This window comes from Pleurodeles waltl, chromosome 8 (genome assembly GCF_031143425.1).
Source record: "Pleurodeles waltl isolate 20211129_DDA chromosome 8, aPleWal1.hap1.20221129, whole genome shotgun sequence".
NCBI classification, from domain to species: domain Eukaryota; kingdom Metazoa; phylum Chordata; class Amphibia; order Caudata; family Salamandridae; genus Pleurodeles; species Pleurodeles waltl.
In genome coordinates, this window is record NC_090447.1 from 1,331,009,869 (window position 1) to 1,331,031,396 (window position 21,528).

Genomic DNA, 21,528 nt, shown 5'->3' on the forward strand with positions numbered 1-21,528 from the left:
GACTCTTTATTCTGCTCAAGACTCTTTCTCTGTTATGAAGTCAGGAGGAATTTAATGCCTTGTTGTTTTCATTAGTACACTTTTAATCTTCAATTCAAAACAACAAAGACAGCCAAAGAAGGATTTTTCTCCTTTCTGGATTTTTCCGCCTAGCGTCAAACCTGTAAAGGAGACACCTTTCCCCATCATTTATAATAAGGAGACACCTTTCCCCGTCACTTCTAATATTCTGTGAAGGGTGGCACAATGGCTACAGGGATCATTATTTTTTTCAGGCACTCTAGAAGGTCACTCAACAGATCTTCTCAACATCCAGTCACTGATCAGCAGTAGGAAGGAGGCTAATGATTTTCAATAGTCAGGTTGGCTCAGACATGGCAGATTGTACACTTCTACTTCGTTTACTTCAGCTTTGTGTGATAGGTTATTTATATCTTCTGCTGCTTTTACATACACTGCATAGGTTCAGAAAAACATCAAAATATGAAAGGTGGGAGTGGACTACAGACCTGAATTAAGAGATGGGTATATGTCTATGTGTAAGCTATAATCCGTGGCTGCATTGTGCAACACACAAACAATATCTTCCCACCGCCTCTTTCTTGCACATAGTGACTAGAGTGATCCTCTATCTCTATATCCTCCCTCTCTTCTCAAGTAGTTGTTCCTCAGGATGAGGGTTTACAAATGCATCTGCCAACACTGTGGAAGAGTGGTGTGATAGTGGCATGCTTTCCTATGTAGCTGGGCTCTGTAATTTATTGTTGTTGGCCTGATGAGTCTCAACTGCTGATTTCGTTTGATGAAGGTTTTGTCAATGATTCACAACCCTCTTTCATTTACAGGTGTGTTAAACTAGAGATAATTCTAAAAAATATATTTTAAATCTGTTAACTATTTGTGAGTGCCTTTTTAGGTTGAGTGTGCAAGCACTTTGACATGTAATCTATCTGTGGGATTTTAACCACACCCACTGCACGCCCATCACTATCTCTCGTTCGTGGGCTTGCCTTCCAAAATTTATTTGTTATGATTGGTAAATGCTTTACGTTTGTCCATCCTTGGGGCACTTTTGTTACCACCTTGGCCATCGACTCTGTTACATGGATGATTGCACTTTTGGTGATATGTTTGACTGTGAGCGAACTTCTTTTTCCTTTTGAGTGTCTCCTTTGCGCTCATGCTCATGGCGGCCGTGGCGCTTTGAATCAACATTCTTATGTCAACTGTTTTACTTTTCATTTTCAATTTATGTGGCAAGAAAAGACCAGTTAGGAATTTACAACGCTAATAGCTCTAACTCAAGCAAATGCGAGATCCATTGCATTGCAAATGCTTGTTTATTTGTTGGTGTGTTGATTTCTAGTTGCTTTTAAATATGACAAGTCTACGGTACTAGTGTTTTTTGTTTTGATTATTGTTAAGCCTCTTCTTTGTACATGTGTTGGTGTGATTAAAGTGGGCTTGTGTGGTCTGTTGATTAATTTTCCGTTTTCCTTGTGACTTTTCCCTTTGTTGTAGTTGTGTTATTCCTGCGCTCTTTGATTTCTGTGTGATTCCACTATAGTTTCCCTTAGTGGCATGGTGTGGTCTGTTTTTGTCCAAATAGAATGTGGATGTAGCATTTGTAAATTGGGCCTCACTTACACTTTTGTAAGTGTGTTTTTCGATTTGCATGGCCTTCTCTGCATCTCCTTGATTCTCCCATTGTTTCTTCTGCTTCAAGATGTGAATGGGAGATTCTGTGTGAGTCCGCACTTCCATCTTCGAGGCCTTGGAGTCAAATTTCCATAGACCAAATTGCAACCCACCTCAGCTTCAAGTGCAAGCAGTTCGTTTCTTGGTTGGGCAAAGAACCCGGTTCCCTGGGGCATGCCTGACAATGGAATGAATAAGAGTTTGTTTATACACATTTCCCCTGGCTACCCTGATTCCAAGAGTTCTCCAGCAGATCAAGAAGAATCTGCATTGTTCACTGACCCCGGCAGCTCTGACCTTATCCTGACAGGTTTAGTATTCATCTTTACTCCACCCTTATTCTAAAACGGCTAGCAGAGTTCCATCTGAAGTGGATTGTTCCGTCTACTTTATTCCATTGACCCGATGCCTCCTCAGTTGAAGAAATTCTATTTAACCTTAACATGGAGAGTGCCTTGTTCTTTTATCTCAACTGTATTAGTGACGTCAGGGACAACGGTTCTGGCCGAGCAGCTGCTATGGCATTCACTGCTATATGGATAGATGACATGATACATCACAGCTTGCTAACCTCTGCATGCAGTCCCACCTCCATCTGGTGTGACAGCACACTCAACATGGGCTGCAGCATTGGCAGTGACATTCTCAATTTCCCCTCTTCTCGGACACCAACTGACTGCTCTGTGGTCCATCCCACATGCATTTTACCTATTCTACAGTGCTCTGGAGACTTCTTCCTGGGTCAATTAAAAATTTGTTTAGGAAGTTTTACTTAGGCATAATTTGCACGATAATGCATTTTACTCCCACTGCATTTGTGTCACTATTTCTGTGAAAATTAGACATAGTTCGAGAATAGGAAATAGTTCTTATTTGTGACACCATTACTCTTAGCCCGCAGGCTCTTTCACAATATTAATACCCTTCACCTTACCTCCCTCCCCTTCCGTTGGTCTGAAATCAAACACTGATTGGCTACTCTTTCATAATAAAGGCAACTGGTGATTGGGCACATAGGCCTGGGGGTTGCTGCACATGGATGCTTATGAGGTACAGGCATACGTGTATTGCAATACCTATAGAAGTAGTTACTGCTCCGTCGCAGGATGACAATAATAAGATACCTATGAAGCAACCATAAAGGTAACTTTATACTTTTGACTTTGGTGCCCCCCAGCCGAATTGTAAAAAGATGAAAAACTAAAACTTGAATTCAAATGAAAACAATATTTTATACACAATAGACACTGGTAATCTGTTATGCCTGGCTTTTACCAGAAGAAGAACAGATAATGGACGGAATGCTGAACAATGCAAACATTCACCCCCAGTCACAAAGATCTGGGTCAAATCCATCGTTTTTTTGCTCACCACTACCCCCCAGTTCGGTCTGGACTGTCCCCATGGGGAACAGGGTCAAGACTGATTTGCATATGGCTGGTCCAAACTGGAATGGCATGGCAAGCAAAAAAACTGATGGATTAAACCCAGATCTGTGACTGGGGTGAATGTTTGATTTGCTCTGCATTCCGTCCATCATCTGATGTTTTCGCTTTTGTCACCCCAAGTAGGAAGGGTATGCCCAAATGTGGGTCCCATGCTTGCTATGCCACCAGATTCAAGTAAGCCTGGCTGATGAAGGGTGATACCCTGAAACCGGTCCCAGTATGCTTTTTTCTGTTCCAGGGAGGACTTGGCCTGGCAGTTTGGGCTGGACTGTTCCCACGGGGAACAGGGTCAAGACTGATTTGCATATGGCTGGGTCCAAACTGGAACGGCATGGCAAGCAAAAAAACTGATGGATTAAACCCAGATCTGTGACTAGGGGTGAACATTTGATTTGCTCTGCATTCCGTCCATCATCTGATGTTTTGGCTTTCACTAGATGCATACCCAAAAAGCACATAAAATAGAGGTGCACATTGAGAATTCACACAAAAGAGAACACATGCAGACAACCATTTTCACAGAGTCCAAAAGGCATGCAGACAGACCAACAAAACGTACATACATCAGTGCACACCAACCAGCCATAATGCAACAGGAACCACAGAATGGTGTGCATTAGCAAAACACAAACAATGTGCTGCAGAAAGCATAGGTGATATGCATGATGGATGGAGACCAGTGGAGGAGCATCAGAGGTGTGCCTCGGGGGAACCACTGGCAAATAAACCTTATTGGAGCAGTAGGTTATGTTTTTCAGGGGAACCGTGGGTATTGTGCATCAAGGAGTAAATTTGTGTCACAAGCGAGCACTGGGTAATATGCCTCAAAAGAACACTGGTTGATTGTTCGGGGCACATGATTGTTTATATCATTGGTTCAGGAAGTGATGTTTAGTGGGGCACATAATGATGTTCCTTAGTAACACAATCATGGTTCAGTAGTTCGACTGAGGGAGATTTCAAAGAGGTCCCAAATTATCCCTTGTCTGTGTGAATAGCTTATACAGTCCTGTGGTGTTTATTTGCACTCTGGGTGGCTGTGGTGTTCCCATTATAAATGCAGGGCTACAAATGCCGGAATCCAAAGAAAAAAACTATTTTAACTGAATAAAGTATGCATTTCTTTCTAACGAGGGTTAAAGATATAGAATAACTGGACATATTGATTGTGATGGCCGCATCCGTTGCATTTGGCAAATCATTTTGATAGTCCAGTCCACTGCTTTTGGGAGGAACAGTCATACCACTCTGCCCCAGTGTAAAGAAGCAAATGCAGTTATCTCTTCTATGCGTTTCATCTTTAAGTTGTCATTCATTTGGCTGCAAACGGAAGATGTAGCCGGAGACACATCACTTCTAGCGTGCACAGTCCCATGTGCTCAACATCTCCCTCTTTCCTATTTAAAAGTTTCATGAAAACCTGGTAACTATTTTTCTAAAGCCACCATTTACACAACCGGTTATGATGGACGATGCTCAAGGCAGCTAACGATAGCACATAATGTGCATAATACCCTTGAACCTGGGAGTGGAGGTCACTGTGTGCTCATTGTGAATTTTAGCCTAATATCTGTAAGTTCTTTGGAATACCACAGGCTGCTAGCCTCGAAGATCTAGAAGTGATATAGGATGCACACGACACGGCTTACCATTTGAATGTTACTATTTTATTTTTTAAAGGTTTTCCTGAAATCTGTGAATTAATGCTCGAGAAGGTCGTGGCACAAGGACTGATTGAATTCAAGCCAGACCAGCTAACAGTAAATCAGTATGAGCCTGGGCAAGGTAAGGAAATTAACTTTAATATTAAACCTTGCTTCCTGCAGAAATAGGATTTTGTTAATACAATGCATGAGCTTTTGCTGATAGAGAAATGTACGTGGAATGGAAGCTGCAGTCAGTGCTGTTCCCTGGATATCTTATTAGCGGAAATCTCTAGTATTTATTTGGAAGCACCTTTCCATGAAAAGAGGAAGCAGCAGCAGTAACTGTTTGTTTTCATTGAATTCCTCCCAACTCTATTTTTTCTTATTTTTGTGAAGAACGCTTTATTTGCTCTACGCTAAACAGATTAATTGAGCTCATTATGGATTTGAGATATGTGAGGAGTGAGTGATGGGTTTTCTAGGCAGATTAGTGCCACAGCTCCTAATCCTCCCTGAGAAACTGCACTAGAGACAGCAAGAAGACAAGTTTAAAAAAACCTGCACGGAGTAAAGCTTGATAGCATAAAACAGTCATTATAGCCTTCCAGGAAGGTACGTTTGGAAACACACCAGCGAGCAAAAGACAGCCATCTAGAGTAGTGAGAGGCTAATTGGCAGCTTAGAAAAGTGCTGAAGGCGGACAGGTTTGAGCCTCTCTAGTGGTATTGGTGCCCGGTTCAATTTGAAATAATGAAGCATAACCTGTAATGGGATTCAACCGAAGTGAGAAGTTGTAGATGTCAAAGACAGCCGGTATAAGCTGAATAAAGGTTGGGAGCTATGTTCATGTCAGTAGGCAGCTTTGCAACAAACATTTGGACTTAGAATGTGAGATTATTTTCTTGAACTGCGTCAACTGCATTGCAAGCTGAGAGTTTTAAAATGATTCTTGTTTTGGACGAGTATGAAGGTGCAAAAGTCATTAGATTCGAATTTTGAGTTTATATTTTTATTTGGTCAGGTACAAATTAAGGAGATGGGATCATAAAAAAGATGAGGAAGGGGAAAATAAGAAATAAATTAGAAAGGAAAAGGAACATTACAAATAGGACTCCATCAGTGGAGGGTTGTGCTGGGTTCAGGTATGGTGGGTGGCCCGACTGTTCCAGATTATGAGGCTCTTCCAGTAGGGCTCTTCTGTCCTTTGTGCGTCCCGAGGCAGTTGAAGAATACCTCCATTCAGTTAGTCTTGGCCTTAGAAGGAGAGATTTCTGTGGGTTTACTCCTCCTAAGCATTTATTTCTGAGTTCTATTTTCAGTAATTCACTCATTTAGCTATATTGGTGTGAGCATCCAGGTTTGGGATTGTTTGTCCCTAGCCCAGATTGCTGACAGGAGGAAGGATTCCACTCTCTTGGTCAATTCAGTGTCCTGGCTTTCTGGCAGGTAACTCACTTTAACGCCCCTATTTTGTTGAACTGCTTGTAATTATAACAGTGTCTATTTTTAATAGTATTACCTCTTTGTAGATTTGAACTGCATAGCACTCTAGTGCTCATAGTCTCTAGACACCCCTCCGCTTTGCATTGCGCCATTAGAAAAGAATATTAAACAACAGAGTTTTGAGCTGTTGTGCGCAAAACGTTATATGCTTTAACAGTTTGAAAGTTTCTCTGTGTAGTTCTTTATCAACGGGGTTTCATATAGGCTTCGCTAGACGTGCTAGTCCGTGCTACCCCCATGGTAGCCAGATGTAATGGTATTTGTATTAATAAATACTTCAAAGTGATTTTTCAGTTTATTGGTTGAGGTTTTTGTTTTAGATTTTTGCCATGCCCAGTGCTTGCTGAGAGGACCCGGTGTCCTAACAAAGAGAACTTAAGTCTTCAACAAATTCAGTTGGGAACAATGATGCTGCATACAGGTGTCACTGGGTATCAACCGTAGAAGTGATAAATACAGATCTCTCTACCTTTAGAACTGGCTATTATCAACACCTAAAATATGCGATCTGAAATCTTGCAGTGGCTATTACCATTAAAATGCATGAAGTTTTAACTGAAGGTGAGGAAGAATTTCAGCATAAAACTGAAAATACTAATGCAACAGTCTTTTTTGTATGATGATTGGTTTCTTATCCTTTTTAGGTCGAGCGCGCAAGCGCTTTGACCTGTTGTTAGGATTGTGGGCTTTTAACCATGCCCACCTCACACCCATCACTTTCACTTGTTCCTGTGCTTGCCTTTCAAAAATCCTTTATAATTGGCAGATGCTTTCTGTTTGTCCCTCCTTGGGGCGGTTTTGTTACGCCTGGCAGACTGCCCCTTTTACATGGATAGTTGCACGACTGCTGATACGTTTGACTGCGAACAAACTTCTTTTTCCTTTTGTGTCTCTCCTTGGCGGCCATGGTGCTTTGAATCGGCTCGCTTATATCTACTGTTTTACTTTTCATTTGCCATTTAAGTGGCAAGAAAAGTCCAGTTAGGAATTTGGCCAATAGCACTAACTCAAGCAAACTTGAGCCCCATTGCATTACAAATGCTTGTTTTGTAATTGTGTGCATAGTAGGGTTTTTATTTAACCAATATGCCCAATAAAATTGAAGTGAGTCCGGCATAAGATTTGTGAGAAAGCTAGTGGTGTCACTGGGTGTCATGAAACACAGGACACTGATAGGCATTTTTTTTTATTTTTATTTAGAGCTTACATGAGTGGTTTCTTTCTTTTAGGGCAGCAACTATTGCCAGAATAACAAAAAGTGCTCACCAACTCAGGCAATGGTTCTTAACCTGTGGTCCAAGGACCCCTGGGGGTCCGCAAGACCTACTCAGGGGGTTTGCAACTGTGTTGCCAATGTTCAGATTAATACATTGCAATGAATAAAATATATATGCATAATGAAACTAAACTGTTTTTGCTTCTGTATTTGTGAATTAAATAAAACATTTCAATAGCTGATCATTTGTTTGGTATATACTTATTTTTGTGTGTTATTTTGAAGTTCAAATATTAGAAATTACTTAAGCTGGGTAGACCCCAGCATCCAATAATGACTGGAGTGGGAGTCCCCCCCTTCCAGTAATGATTCCGTGGGGTTCCACAGAAGTCGAACGGTTAAGAACCGTTGACCTAAGAGATCAGTTGCAATGATGTATTTCAAGTTATTAAACATATTAACGTTTGTGCTCTACTGTAAGTCATATTTGGATCGTTTGTACGGCACATGAGTGAGCACAGTAGAAATCAAAAGTCAAGTAGTTTCTGTTTGTGAAAATGTAATTATTTAAGCCTACAGCCTTGGTTAGTGGTCCTGGTGATTCTGAAGAAAATGCAGTTTTGCTGGACTATCCAACTGATAAGAACATTCCTGTTTTTCTCTTTGTTAAACCAGATGAGAAAAATGTAAGGCTCTTATTTTAAAATACAAACTGTTCTCTTCTGGTCCTCAAGCTTAAGGAATACCAGTAGCCTTAGGCTGTGAGGAATGCTACGGTGCCCCATATTGTCAGCACATTGTAACAGCATCTGACTTCTATCCCACTGCCCAAGTCATGGACTGCCTCCTCCAGATGAGAAGGACGCTGCTTGCTTTCTTTTTCTACCTTGTAGCTAAGTTTTGTAAAATAATATAACACCCCCTCCCCCCCTCAAGTTTTTATCTGCTCTCCATTTACGTTTCTTTCATTTATGTATATATGTATTTAAGATGTTTCTAGTTCACGTCTTGACTGTTTGGGATAGGGTGCTTGACACACAACTCCTGTAACCATTCAATAGGCCAAAAAGAGATAACATTTATTCGAAAGAGTGTAAGTTGAAGGTGCACGTTGATTCTAAGAACAATATGGGACAGAATTTACATCATATATCAACAAAATTAGTTTAGCAGCTCTACATAATATCCAGTAACGGGATTTGTCCGGGTAAATTAGGAACTCGGACAATTGGAACAGTAACAGAGACCAGGTAGGCGTTCAGAATTGAAAATGTTGTTGCAGACTTAGTTGCTTTTGTTCCATAGTAGTCTCGGGCATTTCAATGACACCGAAATGCAAAGCAGAAGAATTACAATGGTTTTGATTTGTATTTTAGGTATACCTCCTCATATTGATACCCACTCAGCTTTTGAAGATGGATTAATATCTCTCAGTCTTGGAGCACAGGTAATACTTGAGCACACGAATATGTCTTCTGTCATGAAAATAGTCTCTAGAATGAACTTCATGGATGAACTAGATGAAGTATGTTGTCTGTTTAATATATAGATTATGCGTCAGCAGTACATCATGTTAAGCTGGCGTTGTAAGTCAGAAGCACAGAAGTGAAGGGTAAGATGCTCTTCTTGAGTATGATTTTCTACTCATCCATTCCAGGTATTATAAGTAAGCCATAATTAGCTGAGTCTTTACCAATGTTGAATGCTTGAGTTGTGATTTTAGGTCTACTGTAGCAACCAGAGAAAATGTAATCTTTTGCTTTTTAATACTAATTTTAATACAGATGCCATGAAGTTTTACATGCACTTTTTTCTAACAAAAAAAGGAGGACTATCATTACAAATGAAGAGGTTTGAGATTCTAGGTATCACTATTGTGTAATAAGGTAATATCTTTTTTTCCCTGTAGTGTACCTGTTCTAGTACGTAGGGAACATATTTTGTTAGAGGTGGACTGCCTGGTGCCAGTCACGGGCAGCGAGCTACTGTCGGGATATACCTCTGTCTCCTTTTAGTCCAGCAGCCTTCTGCTGAGCTTTTCTGTTGCACTGCATTCAGCACTAACTTGGTGGAGGCACACGAACTTGAGAGTCTGGTGTCCTGAAGAGGGTGGCTATGGAAAAAACGGTACTTTATTGGATATATGTTGGAACCTTGACTGCCCAATTTCAGCCCTACCAAAACTACCTATAATCTACAAACTGTCAAAACTTTGACTCTGTAAGATTTATATTGTAATTACCTCACCCTAATCTCACCTCACTTCCCTTAAATATCTCAAAGACTGTGTATTCACTCTTTCCATAAATTACACTAATTTTCAAATAAAATAAATACAACCTACACAAATTTTCACAAAAAATAAACACCACATTATGCAACTATTCAGATTTGTTTAAGATAAGCTTTCCATTCCAACTGGTATTTATATTTACATCGCCATAAATAAATGTCCAATGTAATGCTTCATTCAGTTTTGACATCATTACTAGCTGACAAGTGTTTCAACCATACCTGGACTTTATTTTAGAAGTAGATATGCAAATTCTGTTTCATAGTCTGTGTGCAATGACGGTGCTATCAAGCATTTTGCAAATTTGTCTTTTTCTTAGTAATTGGTACATATCAGTGTCCTTGTTTTCTCACTGTCAAGACAGACTGCATGAATCTGAGTTGGATTTGGCTGGCGTGATACACTGACGCATACCACTTATTAATAAGACTCTTGGCAGAAACTGTATAAAGATGAGATGTAAGGAAAAGTTGGATGATGGGTTGTAGGAAGAGATGAAAGCTCCCATACTCATTTACTCCTGCTAAAAAAAACTAAAGTCACCTGGATGATGAGATGAATTTAGTATTTGAAACTTATATAGACAGAGATTTACACTCCTCAAATATGACTTAAAATGGTAGAGCATTAGATGGTATTTATGAAACAAGACTTAATAGGCCGACTAATGAGAGAGGGTCTGAATGAACTTTTGACCAAAAAATAAGTTGTTGCTGCAAAAACGGATTTCACAGGTGACAGTGCCTTAGATCCAATGACTCTAACAGCAGAATTTGTCCAAGATATTCTCTCTTATCTTAGCATCACAGTTCTACTGACTAGTTTACTTTGAAACCTAGCAAAGACAAATGTGCTTCCTACAGCCATGCTGTCTCTCCTTAAATTGCAGAGTAAAAAATGTCCTAAAGTGATTGCAAAGTGTCTTCTTGCCTCCTCTTCCTCTTATCCGATCCTCCTACCAAGATCCGTTCTAAGTCATTCCACAGCAGATAATGTCTGCAGGGATTTTTCTGTTACATTCAGTCGGCCCTGCATTAAAGCAGAATTAGAAATCACAGTTGTAGGAAATGCAACTGGCTCTTTCCAGTAAACTTTCTTATTGGATGGCATTTATGGAATGAGATTAGATTTGACATTGCACTGCGTTACTAATTCATCTTATATATGCCTCACTGATTGCTGATACCTAAACTAATAGACTTGTGTGTACAAAATTTGAATTAAAAGTTGTTACCAGGTAGAAATTCTGATCGTCATTCATACTTTTTGCTGTTGCAGACTAGCTGTTAGCATGGCTGATTATAGAAAAGCATGCACATCATGGCCTCCAGATGCAGTCTCATGAGTTCATGCTTCCAATAAACGTTGAAGGTTTGCTTTTATTCGCCTGGATCCACAGACTAACTTGCCACATTTCATGGATGGAGTTAGGAGCCTGGTGTACGGAATATCTATTTGCAAACAGTGATTGCAAATTGTGCTCGACTTTTTGCAAATGGAAAATAATTTTCGAAATCAACCTATGTACTAAAGGTCGGTTCACAAAATTGCAAATCATAGTGGATCGCAGTCTGACCTGTCTTATCAATATTCATGAGGTACATCACAAATTATGACTCACTGCGATTGGATGCCATCGCTAGAATGATGACCAGCTGAGGTCAGCAGACCACCACTTCTGTGTTCACATTTTACTAAAGTAAGCTTTTTCCATGCAGCCCATTTTCCTCAAAGGAAACGGGACTGCATTTAAAAAGAAAACTTTTTTTAAATATTTGTTTTAAGTTTGTTTGAGAGAGGACAGCGGGCCCATGGACCTATCCCTTCTCCCTAGAAACGTTTTTTTTATTCTCACAGAGGGAATGTACGAATGTGTTACCGCCAAAGCTCAGCAGTCTGTAACTTTTCATTGTTTTGCAACTGGGTTACCTTGACAAAACACTGATATTTACCATATCAAATGGCTATTTGGAAGGAGTTCCCTAAACCCACCACTTACAAGTAGAAATTTGTTAATGTCTTTCCAAGCCGGTTTTGGGGTTCTGCAACATTTTATCAAATCACAAAATGGGTTTAGTAGATTTAAATGGCATTTTGTGGTTGCAACCCTTGTGATTTTGCCAGTAAGGCTTAGGGTGTCTGTGTCTGTAAGCCTTAGGGTTTCTGCATAGGTTAGGCAACACCTTGTGGTGGTTGTAGTAGCACGAAATGCATTTATTGTTTTAAAAAAGTTGCCTATTTCGGCTAATTATCCTAATTTAATGTTGCTTACAGTGCTGTTATTAACCAGAAATTGTATTCCTTCCTGTTTTTTTTTTTTTTTTTTTTTTAAAGCCAAGCCAATTCACTCAATTTATTAAAATCATTTTAGGTCTGTGTTGCAAATTGCCATCTTTAGCGTGGCATTCCCCCAGATTTTTGCCTTCTTTTGCTGCATTGCTTTTTGTTGGCCATAGGACTTTGCACACTTTACTCCTGTTAACCAGTAGTAATGTGCATGTCTCCAGGCCTGCTGCTGAAGCCTGGGTGTGCAGTTTTAAAACTGCCATTCCAACCTGGCAAAACAAACTTTTTGAGACGTCTAAGCCTTCAGTTTTTTATACTAATAAGTAACCCCTAAAGTAGGTCCTAAATGTCCAAAGGGCAGAGTGCATGAAATTTAAAAGGCAGGAAATGTATGATTTATGTTTTACATGCCCTGGCAGTGAGGAATCTAGTCTTTTTTTACTGTTCCATGGTTGACTCTCCCACAGGTTAACACTGATTTACATTATTACCTTTAATAAGTGCTAAATTCAGTTTGGGAGTAGCTACAAAAATGGTTCAGTGACTCATTTTAATAGTCAGTTAAAATCCAACTTAATGGCCAATTCAGATTGTATATTACTGTTTTGGACATTAAACTTTTAAGAAGTTGCCTTTTTCCTACCTAAAGTAAAAAGGCGTTCCTACCAGTATTCAGCTGTCACCTGATCCCTTGTGGCTACCCTGTGGTGAGATGTGTATTGCTCCCAGACAGTGGATAAATGGTCTTGGGAGTGGGACGAGGGACTCTTCCTTTTACAGGATGACCTGAGGGCTGTACCCAGCCCCATCCTGAGCTTCAAAGATGCCTACTTTATCACTGACAGATGAAGCTCACACCTAGGACTGCCGCTCCTTTGTCTTTTTAGTAAGCATGGCAGCAATATGCATGGGGTGGAGAAATTGACAAGAACCTGTTTAGGAGGTGGACAAAGGCTTGGCCTCCACCCACAGGCTGGCACTGGGCATAAAAGTGCACCCCAGAGGCTTCTCCTGAGAACAATCCTGGATGTGTGAAGAATCAGAAGGATGGCTGCCCTGCTGTCTGATGAACCTGAAGGAAGACTGAAAAGCTTGCTTTGAAACCAGAACCCCAAAAGTGACTCCAAGGGTCAGCTGGCTGGGACAATAGGAGTCCCTTTCCCAGCAACTGACCTGCTGACCAATACCAACTGTACCAGCCCTCACCCATGCTGCTTGCCTCTGCTAGAGTGAGGTCTAACTCCCAAGTGGTGCCCCCAAGGTCCTGGGCCGTTAGCTGGTATCGGAATGTTTTCCTCATGCCCACACTGCAATAACTTAAACTTAGAAACGTTTTGTCAACTTTCTGCCTGGAGAACTTATTGAGACCATGATTGCAGTCGAAGACACAGCCATCAATGTAGAATTGCTAGTCGGTCTCAGCTTAGGGGTTCCAGAACAGTTTCCTAAGCAAAATGTGAGGTCCCCCCTCGTTCTTCTTTCTTTTTTAAAATTTAGCAAAGTTATCTATTTAACAGTCAACCAGGTCAAAATTCAAGTGAGTAAAGTTCAAGAGAACACAATCATGAATATCACGCCAGTCTTTATCAAGTCCAATTCTATCCAAGATTTATTGGATCACATCTTCTGATAATCAGTATCTTTCCAGAACAGTTTCCTAGCCTGAACGTAGAGGGCTTCATCGGGACCAATGGGATCAGCAACCCATAGGCATCATGGCCTTCCTGAGCACAGACCTCACCCTCTCAGAATGTTCTCTCCTTCAGCAGTGACCAGACCGGGACCCTGCTCTTCAGCAACCTGCCGTTGTCGAGCCCCGTTTTCGGATCCAGCTTACAGCTTGCCCTGCTAATGACAAATTGACAAACACTTTTTCTCATAAATGTTTCTAAGTCTGAAAATAAACTTTCCACTGGACAAACCTGTCCCTGTATCCGAACAACTTCCCACGTCAGTCGGCCTGAACTTTCGACTTTGACCTAGTCTTGTGCGACCAGATAATGGCTGTTGGCGATTTGTGCTTTTGGGTGCTTTAATCCAAAGTTTAAAAACCCACATCTCCGTTTTTATTTATTGGATTTGTTATCATTTTGATGTAATTTTATTTATTAAATTTGGTCTACTTTTTTTTTTATTAGTTTGGAATATTGCTTGTGTTGTGGTTTTACTTTATTGATGTTTGAGCACTGCAAAAATACTTTACGTTGTCCTTAAGTCTGGCTCCTTTGTGCCAAGTTACTAGAGGGCTACACACAGGTTTATTTAGTGACTTTAGTTATTCACCCTGGCAAGGATTGTGGTTATTATTTGAGGTGGGTTCTTATCACTCAACCCAACTGATACTTCAGTTTATTACATTCTAACTACAGACATCTTTAGCAATTTGGAGATCCGCATGTCATCAATTCCTCAAAAATGTAGAAAAGGAAGAAGTGCAGAGAAGCAGTGGGCTTTGATTTAGCCCCCTTTGACCATTAGCTTCCAAGAATTTGTTGTTGCTTGCATAGGCTGTCCATCAACGCCACTGTATTTCATGGATGGTTATTGTAGGAAAATGGCTCCCTGTTGCAGTTATCCCCCACTTTTTGCCTGATATTGATGCTGACTTGACTAAGAAGTGTGCTGGGACCCTGCTAACCAGGCCCCAGCACCAGTGTTCTTTCACTAAAAATTTACCATTGTTTCCACAATTGGCACTCCCCTCGCACACAGATAAGTCCCTTGTAGAAGGTACCAGTAGTACCAAGGGCCCTGTGACCAGGGAAGGTCCCTAAGGGCTGCAGCATGTGTTGTGCCACCCTAAGGGACCCCTCGCCTAACACATGCATACTGCCATTGCAGATTGTGTGTGTTGGTCGGGAGACAAAGGCAAAGTCGACATGGCATCCCCCTCAGGGTGCCATGCCCACAACCCACTGCCTGTGGCATATGTAGGTCACCCCTCTAGCAGGACTTACAGCCCTAAGGCAGGGTGCACTATACCACAGGTGAGGGCATAGCTGCATGAGCAATATGCCCCTACAGTGTCTAAGTCTATTCTTAGACATTGTAAGTACAGTGTGGCCATATTAAGTATATGTTCTGGGAGTTTGTCAAAACGAACTCCACAGTTCCATATTGGCTACACTGAACACTGAGAATTTTGGTATCAAACTTCTCAGAATAATAAACCCCCACTGATGCCAGTGCTGGATTTATTTACTTTAAGAAATGCACACAAAGGGCATCTTAGAGATGCCCCCTGTATTTTACCCAATCCTTCAGTGCAGGACTCACTGGTCTGTGCCAGCCTGCCACTGAGACGAGTTTCTGACCCTATGGGGTGAGCGCCTTTGTGCTCTCTGAGGCCAGAAACAAAGCCTGCACTGGGTTTAGGTGCTTCACACCTCCCCCCCTGGAGGAACTGTAACACCTAGCAGTGAGCCTCAAAGGCTCTGGCTTCATGTTACAATGCCCTGGGGCACTCCAGCTAGTAGAGATGCCCGCCCCCCGGACACAGCCCCCACTTTTGGTGGCAAGTCCGGAGGAGATAATGAGAAAAACAAGGGGGCCTCACCCACCAGTTAGGACAGCCCCTAAGGTGTCCTGAGCTGAGGTGACCCCTGCCTTTAAAAATCCTCCATCTTCTTTTGGAGGATTCCCCCAATAGGAATAGGGATGTGCCCCCCTCCCCTCAGGAAGGAGGCACAAAGAGGGTGTAGCCACCCTCCAGGACTGCTCCCCAGACCTAAACACACCCCTAAATTGAGTATTTAGGGGCGACTCTGAACCCAGGAAATCAGATTCCTGCAACCTGAAGAAAGAAGAAGGACTGCTGAACTGAAAGCCCCGCAGAGACGGCGGAGACGTTAACTGACTTGGCCCCAGCCCTACTGGCCTTTCTCCTGACTCAAAGAACCTGCACAGCGACGCATCGAGCAGGACCAGCGACCTCCAAAGACTCAGAGAACTAGAGAACTGACCTGCACCTAAAGGACCAAGAACCTCCCAAAGATAGCAGCTCTGTCCAAAAACAACAGAAAAGAAAGCAACTTTAAAGAGACTCTAACTTCCCACCAGAAGTGTGAGTCTTCACACTCTGCACCCGATGCCCCCGGCTCGAGTTCAGGACAACCAACACCGCAGAGAGGACTCCCACGCGACTCCGTTGTGGACACCCTTAGTCGACCTCCCTGGGCCACCACAGCAACGCCTGCAGAGAGGATCCAGAGTCTCCCCCTGACCCTGACTTCCTGGTAGCAAAGGACCCCAACACCTGGACCAAGCACTGCACCCGCAACCCTCAGGACGGAGAGGAACTTCCCACCAGTGCAGGAGTGACCAGCAGGCGGCCCTCATCCTACCCCAGTCGATGGCTGGCCCAAGAAGCCCCCCTGTGCCCTGCCTGCATTGCCAGAGTGACCCCCGGGTCCCTCCATTGTTTTCTACGACAAACCCGACACCTACTTTGCATACTGCACCCGGCCACCCCTGTGCCGTTGAGGGTGTGTTTTGTGTGCTTGTCCCCCCCACCCCCCCCCCCAGTGCTCTACAAACCCCCCTGGTCTGCTCCCAGAGGACGCAGATACTTACCTGCTAGCAGACTGGAACCGGAACAACCCTGTTCTCTGTAGGTGCCTATGTTATTTGGGCCCTCCTTTGACCTCTGCACGTGACCGGCCCTGTGTTGCTGGTGCTGAGGGTTTGGTGTTGCCCTGAACCCCCAACGGTGGGCTGCCTATACCCAGGAGACTGAACTTGTAAGTGCTTTACTTACCTGAGAAACTAACCAATACTTACCTCCCCCAGGAACTGTTGATTTTTGCAGTGTCCACTTTTAAAATAGCTTATTGCCATTTTAACCAAAACTGTGTGTACTACTGTTTTAAATCAAAGTTCTATACTTACCTGTGTGAAGTACCTTACAATTTATGTACTTACCTAAATTCTGAATCTTGTGGTTCTAAAATAAATTAAGAAAATAATATTTTTTTATATAAAAACCTGTTGGCCTAGAGTTGTCTTTGAGTGTGTGTTCTCATTTATTGCCTGTGTGTGTGCAACAAATGCTTAACACTACTGTCTGATAAACCTACTGCTCAACCACACTACCACAAAATAGAGCATTAGTATTATCTAATTTTGCCACGATCAGCCTCTATGGGGAACCCTTGGACTCTGTGCACACTCTCTCTCACTTTGAGATGTATATACAGAGCCAACTTCCTACAGTTATACTTTACTATTTGTGATCCTATTAAGTTCTGGTGATGAGCATCAGTTAGTCGGAGCCTGCGGTGTGACATGATATCTAGCCTGTAATTGAGTTCAAGTTTATTTTGCTTTACTTTTTTTTGCAGGCATAACATTTTAATTTGAGGCTTTTTTGTTGATGAAGGTGTTAGAAAATGGGTCTCTAGGTGACAGAGATATGCACCCTGTCCAAGTAGGGACCACAAGCCTAGTCACGGTAAGTCAGGTACACATCCTAAATTAACCTGTGCTCATCCTCTGATAGCTTGGCACAGAGCAGTCAGGCTTATTTTAAGAGGCAATGTGTATTTGTAAGAGAGAGAGTTACTCCCAGTTGTGCCTTTGATGTGGGGGTAACTTCAAATAAGGGACTTTGAAGTACACAGAGGTCCTTTCTTCCTAGCCCTGGCTCCAGATTATCAGTAGGGATAATCTGCACTTTGTGTGGGACTGACACTCCATATTCAGGGGTGTCAGCTCCCCCTTCTCCCTTCCTTCCCAGGAAGAGCCATCAGAACGCAGATGAATACTCAGTTACACCTAACTTTCTTGTGTTGGTGACTGTCTAGAGGGAATGCACAACGTTTAGCAGTCACCCACCCCAGACATGTATTGGAGAAAGGCTGCAAGGCACACAGAGCAGTAAGAGCAGAGAAAGGCCCACTTTCTAAAATTGCCATTTCTAAAATAGTAATGTTAAATCCAACTTTACCAGTAAAGAAGATTTATCATTACCATTCCAATTATATGACATATGATGCAGTTACTCCTTTCTGAATGGAAATTGCAGCAGCTTAGAAGTGTATTAAGGAATATCTGATGCTGGCTTATCAGAGGAGTAGACCTCGCAGTAGTAAAAACGACTTTGGGAGTTTTCACTACCAGGACATGTAAAACTTACAAGTACATGTCCTAACTTTTACCTTTGTATTCTACTGCCCTTTGGGCTACTTAGGTCCTACCTAAGGGGTAATTTATATGTAATAAAAGGGGAGCTTAAGGCTTGTCAATGGATTTTAAATGCCAAGTCGAAGTGACAATGAACTGCACACCCAGGCTCTGCAGGGGCAGGCCTAAGACATGTTTAAAGGGCTACTTAAGTGGGTGGCACCATCAGTGCTGCAGGCCCTCTTGTAGCATTTCATTCACAGGCCCACGGTATATAATGTACCACTTAACAAGGGACGTACAAGTAATATAAATATGCCAATTATGTATAAACCAATATTACCATGTTTAGGGGAGAAGCGCATGCAGTGGTAAAGTGCTCAGAGTCCTAAGGTCAACAATAAGATACAGCAAAAAAATGAGGCAAGCAGGCAAGAATTTAGGGGGGAATGCCAAGTGCCAAGGCTGACAGGTTTAACAGAAGGATATTCTGCTTGGATGCATTAGCTTCCTATACACACACTGTGCTGTTCACTAACCACCCTAACTAATTTTTTTACTTTGCTCTTATTATGGCAGGTTATTGGTTTTATGGCTTTTTGTTCACATAACTGTCTTCAAGATTAAACGAAAATATAGACCTTACCATATGATATTTGCTGTGTTTGCTATAAATGCTGTTTACAATGTGAACGTCATCTTGTGGCCTCTTTTCATAAAACTCTTCTTTCAGAGTACAGCTGTACCCTTCTAATGCATCCTGATGAGAAACGTGCCCTGCTCACAATTTCCATTGTGTTGCCCAAGATGTTGCTTCCTCATGGCATTTTCTTTCTAGGACTTTCAGGGAGCATTAAACACAAAGTGGTCCAATTACTACTAAGCACCTTTGTTAACAAAAAGCCAGACCTATTTGGTTTCCCAGTTCTCCTTTAGATTTCACCTGGACAAAAATATATCAAGTCCTCATAAGGACTTTTCCAATGGAAGCAAGTTTATTGAGAAGATGGAGCAGCATTTCGTCAATTTGTTATCATCCCTCTATGAACAAAGCAGATGATGATACATTGATGTTCCGCAGCAAAGCAACTTTCAAAATACTATAGGACAGTCAGCCAGCCTATATACCATCCAGCAGCACCTCATACAAATATGCTGCTTGAGCATGGAGGCTAGATCTGAGGGAGTACACAAACCTTTCCTGAGCAGGATTGCAAATTGTCTTAAATGTCACTGTAACACAGTGGATAATTTCTTCCCTGGAACCACAGTCTGCATGACTGGCTGGTTCTTAGGTGCACCCAGAAACTCTTATCTTGTGGTGCAGAATCATTTGGCAAAAACATTTTCCTCGGCAATCTTGGGGTTTCTTTTAACAAATCATAGTTTTCTGGTTCATTAGTTGAATCGGTTCGATTAAATTGCACCAAAATTACAGCACTCAGAATCCACCAGTTAGTTACATGAAAGTCCATGAATGTAAACTAAGTATCCTCGTGGAACCTTGCAGTGTAGCAAGGTAGTACCTTTACTTTTGAGTTATGCCATATCCCTTTTTAAGCCTGGAAGAGAGCTTCAACTCAAGCTTGCAGAGTAAAACTTACGTAAAAATGCTGCATCATAAAGCAAATTCGTATAGATGGAAGAGAGAATTGTTTCAGAAATGTGGTTGGTGTTCATCATGCAGATCCAGTGTCATGGTTGAAATAGTTTGATTAAATGCTGCCCTATTACAATATTTTTTAGCATTTTTGTGCATAAGATACGAATAGGAAATGTAATCTTAATGTCTTGGAGTGAAACTTGCCTGAGCCTTATCCCTCGGCCCCCATTTATCCGTAGTGTTGATGGGATGTAGACCACAATACTGAATCACATTGTATATAAGTTTACCTAAAAACCTATGCATTTGCCTTAAGATGGTACTGAACGCATCACCTTTAGTGATGTTGGGTGCCAGGTGCTTGATCCTTCAACCCCTTTGCTTGGAGCTCCAGTGGCACTCTGTTTCAGCTAGCACCATCCTCCAGCAGTGTATGTTGTGCACCGCTCCCAGTTTGGTCGCCCACCTCAATTTCTCAAAGACAAGATTTGACCCTGCAGCCCTAGCTGCTCTCTGTGATCAGCCTGTCAGTTCATCTGCACCTGTTTCTACCTAATGGGACACTCTCCTTTTCTAAATCATATTTACGATCAAGACCCTCTTTTTCTGAAAATAGCGTCACTCTTGATCTCTGTTTTTATTTTGTTCCCTCTACTATCTGCTTTTTTGACTCCGCATCAAACTCTCCGGCCATACAATCATGCTAAACAAATAACCAACTAAGCCGATATATTTTATCATCCTCTCCGTCTTATTCGTAAAGTCTGTCCTGTTGTGCTAGTTGTCTCTTTCTCATTTGTGTGTCTCCTTTTTAAATCTTCCTAAACTCATGTAATTAAAAAAATCATAATAAAATATAAATGCTTGTATAAATACATAAAGGGACTTTGCGTCAACCCTTTTCAATCTTTGGCTTTCTTGCATTGTGAGTGACAGGATTTAACCTGTGCGCACCCCCTAAAAAAATGTATGTACTCTTCAATACCAGATCTGTTGGACCTGAGCTGTCATTTGACAGTATTGTATGTATACTTTCCATCCATTAGCATTTTTAAGTCGTCCTTGTGTTTTTAAAAACTATATGTTATGGTTACAGTAATTCAAAGCCAATAAGAATTTTTCTTTGTGCCAGTACAAATCATATATTCGTGCCATGTGCATCAAAACTAAAATGGATTTCTAAACCTGTCCTAAGTACTCCTGCTCAATTGGAAAAGACCCATACTGTTAAAATCACATGCAATTTTTTATTTGTTATTGCAAGCACGTCATCACTGCCTTTAGGCAGCAGCATATTTTATTTTTTCTACATTTTATGTATGTGTCATATGATTACAATTTTAAACAAGCACTGGCAAAGCCAGTAGGTCTCGTCTATTAAAGAGCTATTGGCTTTGCCAATGTGTTTTTGTCCTGTTGTACACCAGCGTGGCCTCGGTTCGCCATGGCTAAAAGGTAGTGGCGTGGAGCATCAGAGTGGAGTGAGGGTGTAGAGTGGATTTTTTGGAATGACATAGAGTGGAGTATGAGATGAAGAGTGTTATAGAGTTGAGTAGAGTTCAGTGGCAGAGAGTGTCGCATGGTGGAGTGGGTTGGAGTGGATTAAGGGAGTGAGGTGGGTTGGATTTGGGTTGAGTGGGGTGGATTGGTGTGGGGTGGATTGAAATGCGGTGAGGTGGATGGGGTTGGGATGGATTGAAGTGGGGTGAATTGGA

General features: G+C 41.8%; 1 protein-coding gene across 3 annotated transcripts in view; it reads left to right on the forward strand.

Moving 5' to 3' along the window:
• ALKBH8 (alkB homolog 8, tRNA methyltransferase) overlaps positions 1-21,528 on the forward strand; it is a 373,549-nt gene that overhangs the window by 124,408 nt on the left and 227,613 nt on the right. For all 3 annotated transcript variants that reach the window (XM_069202338.1, XM_069202337.1, XM_069202340.1), the window contains 2 exons: positions 4,827-4,931; positions 8,888-8,958. In XM_069202338.1, the coding sequence (XP_069058439.1) occupies positions 4,827-4,931; positions 8,888-8,958 (176 nt within the window). The remainder of the gene's footprint in view (positions 1-4,826; positions 4,932-8,887; positions 8,959-21,528) is intronic.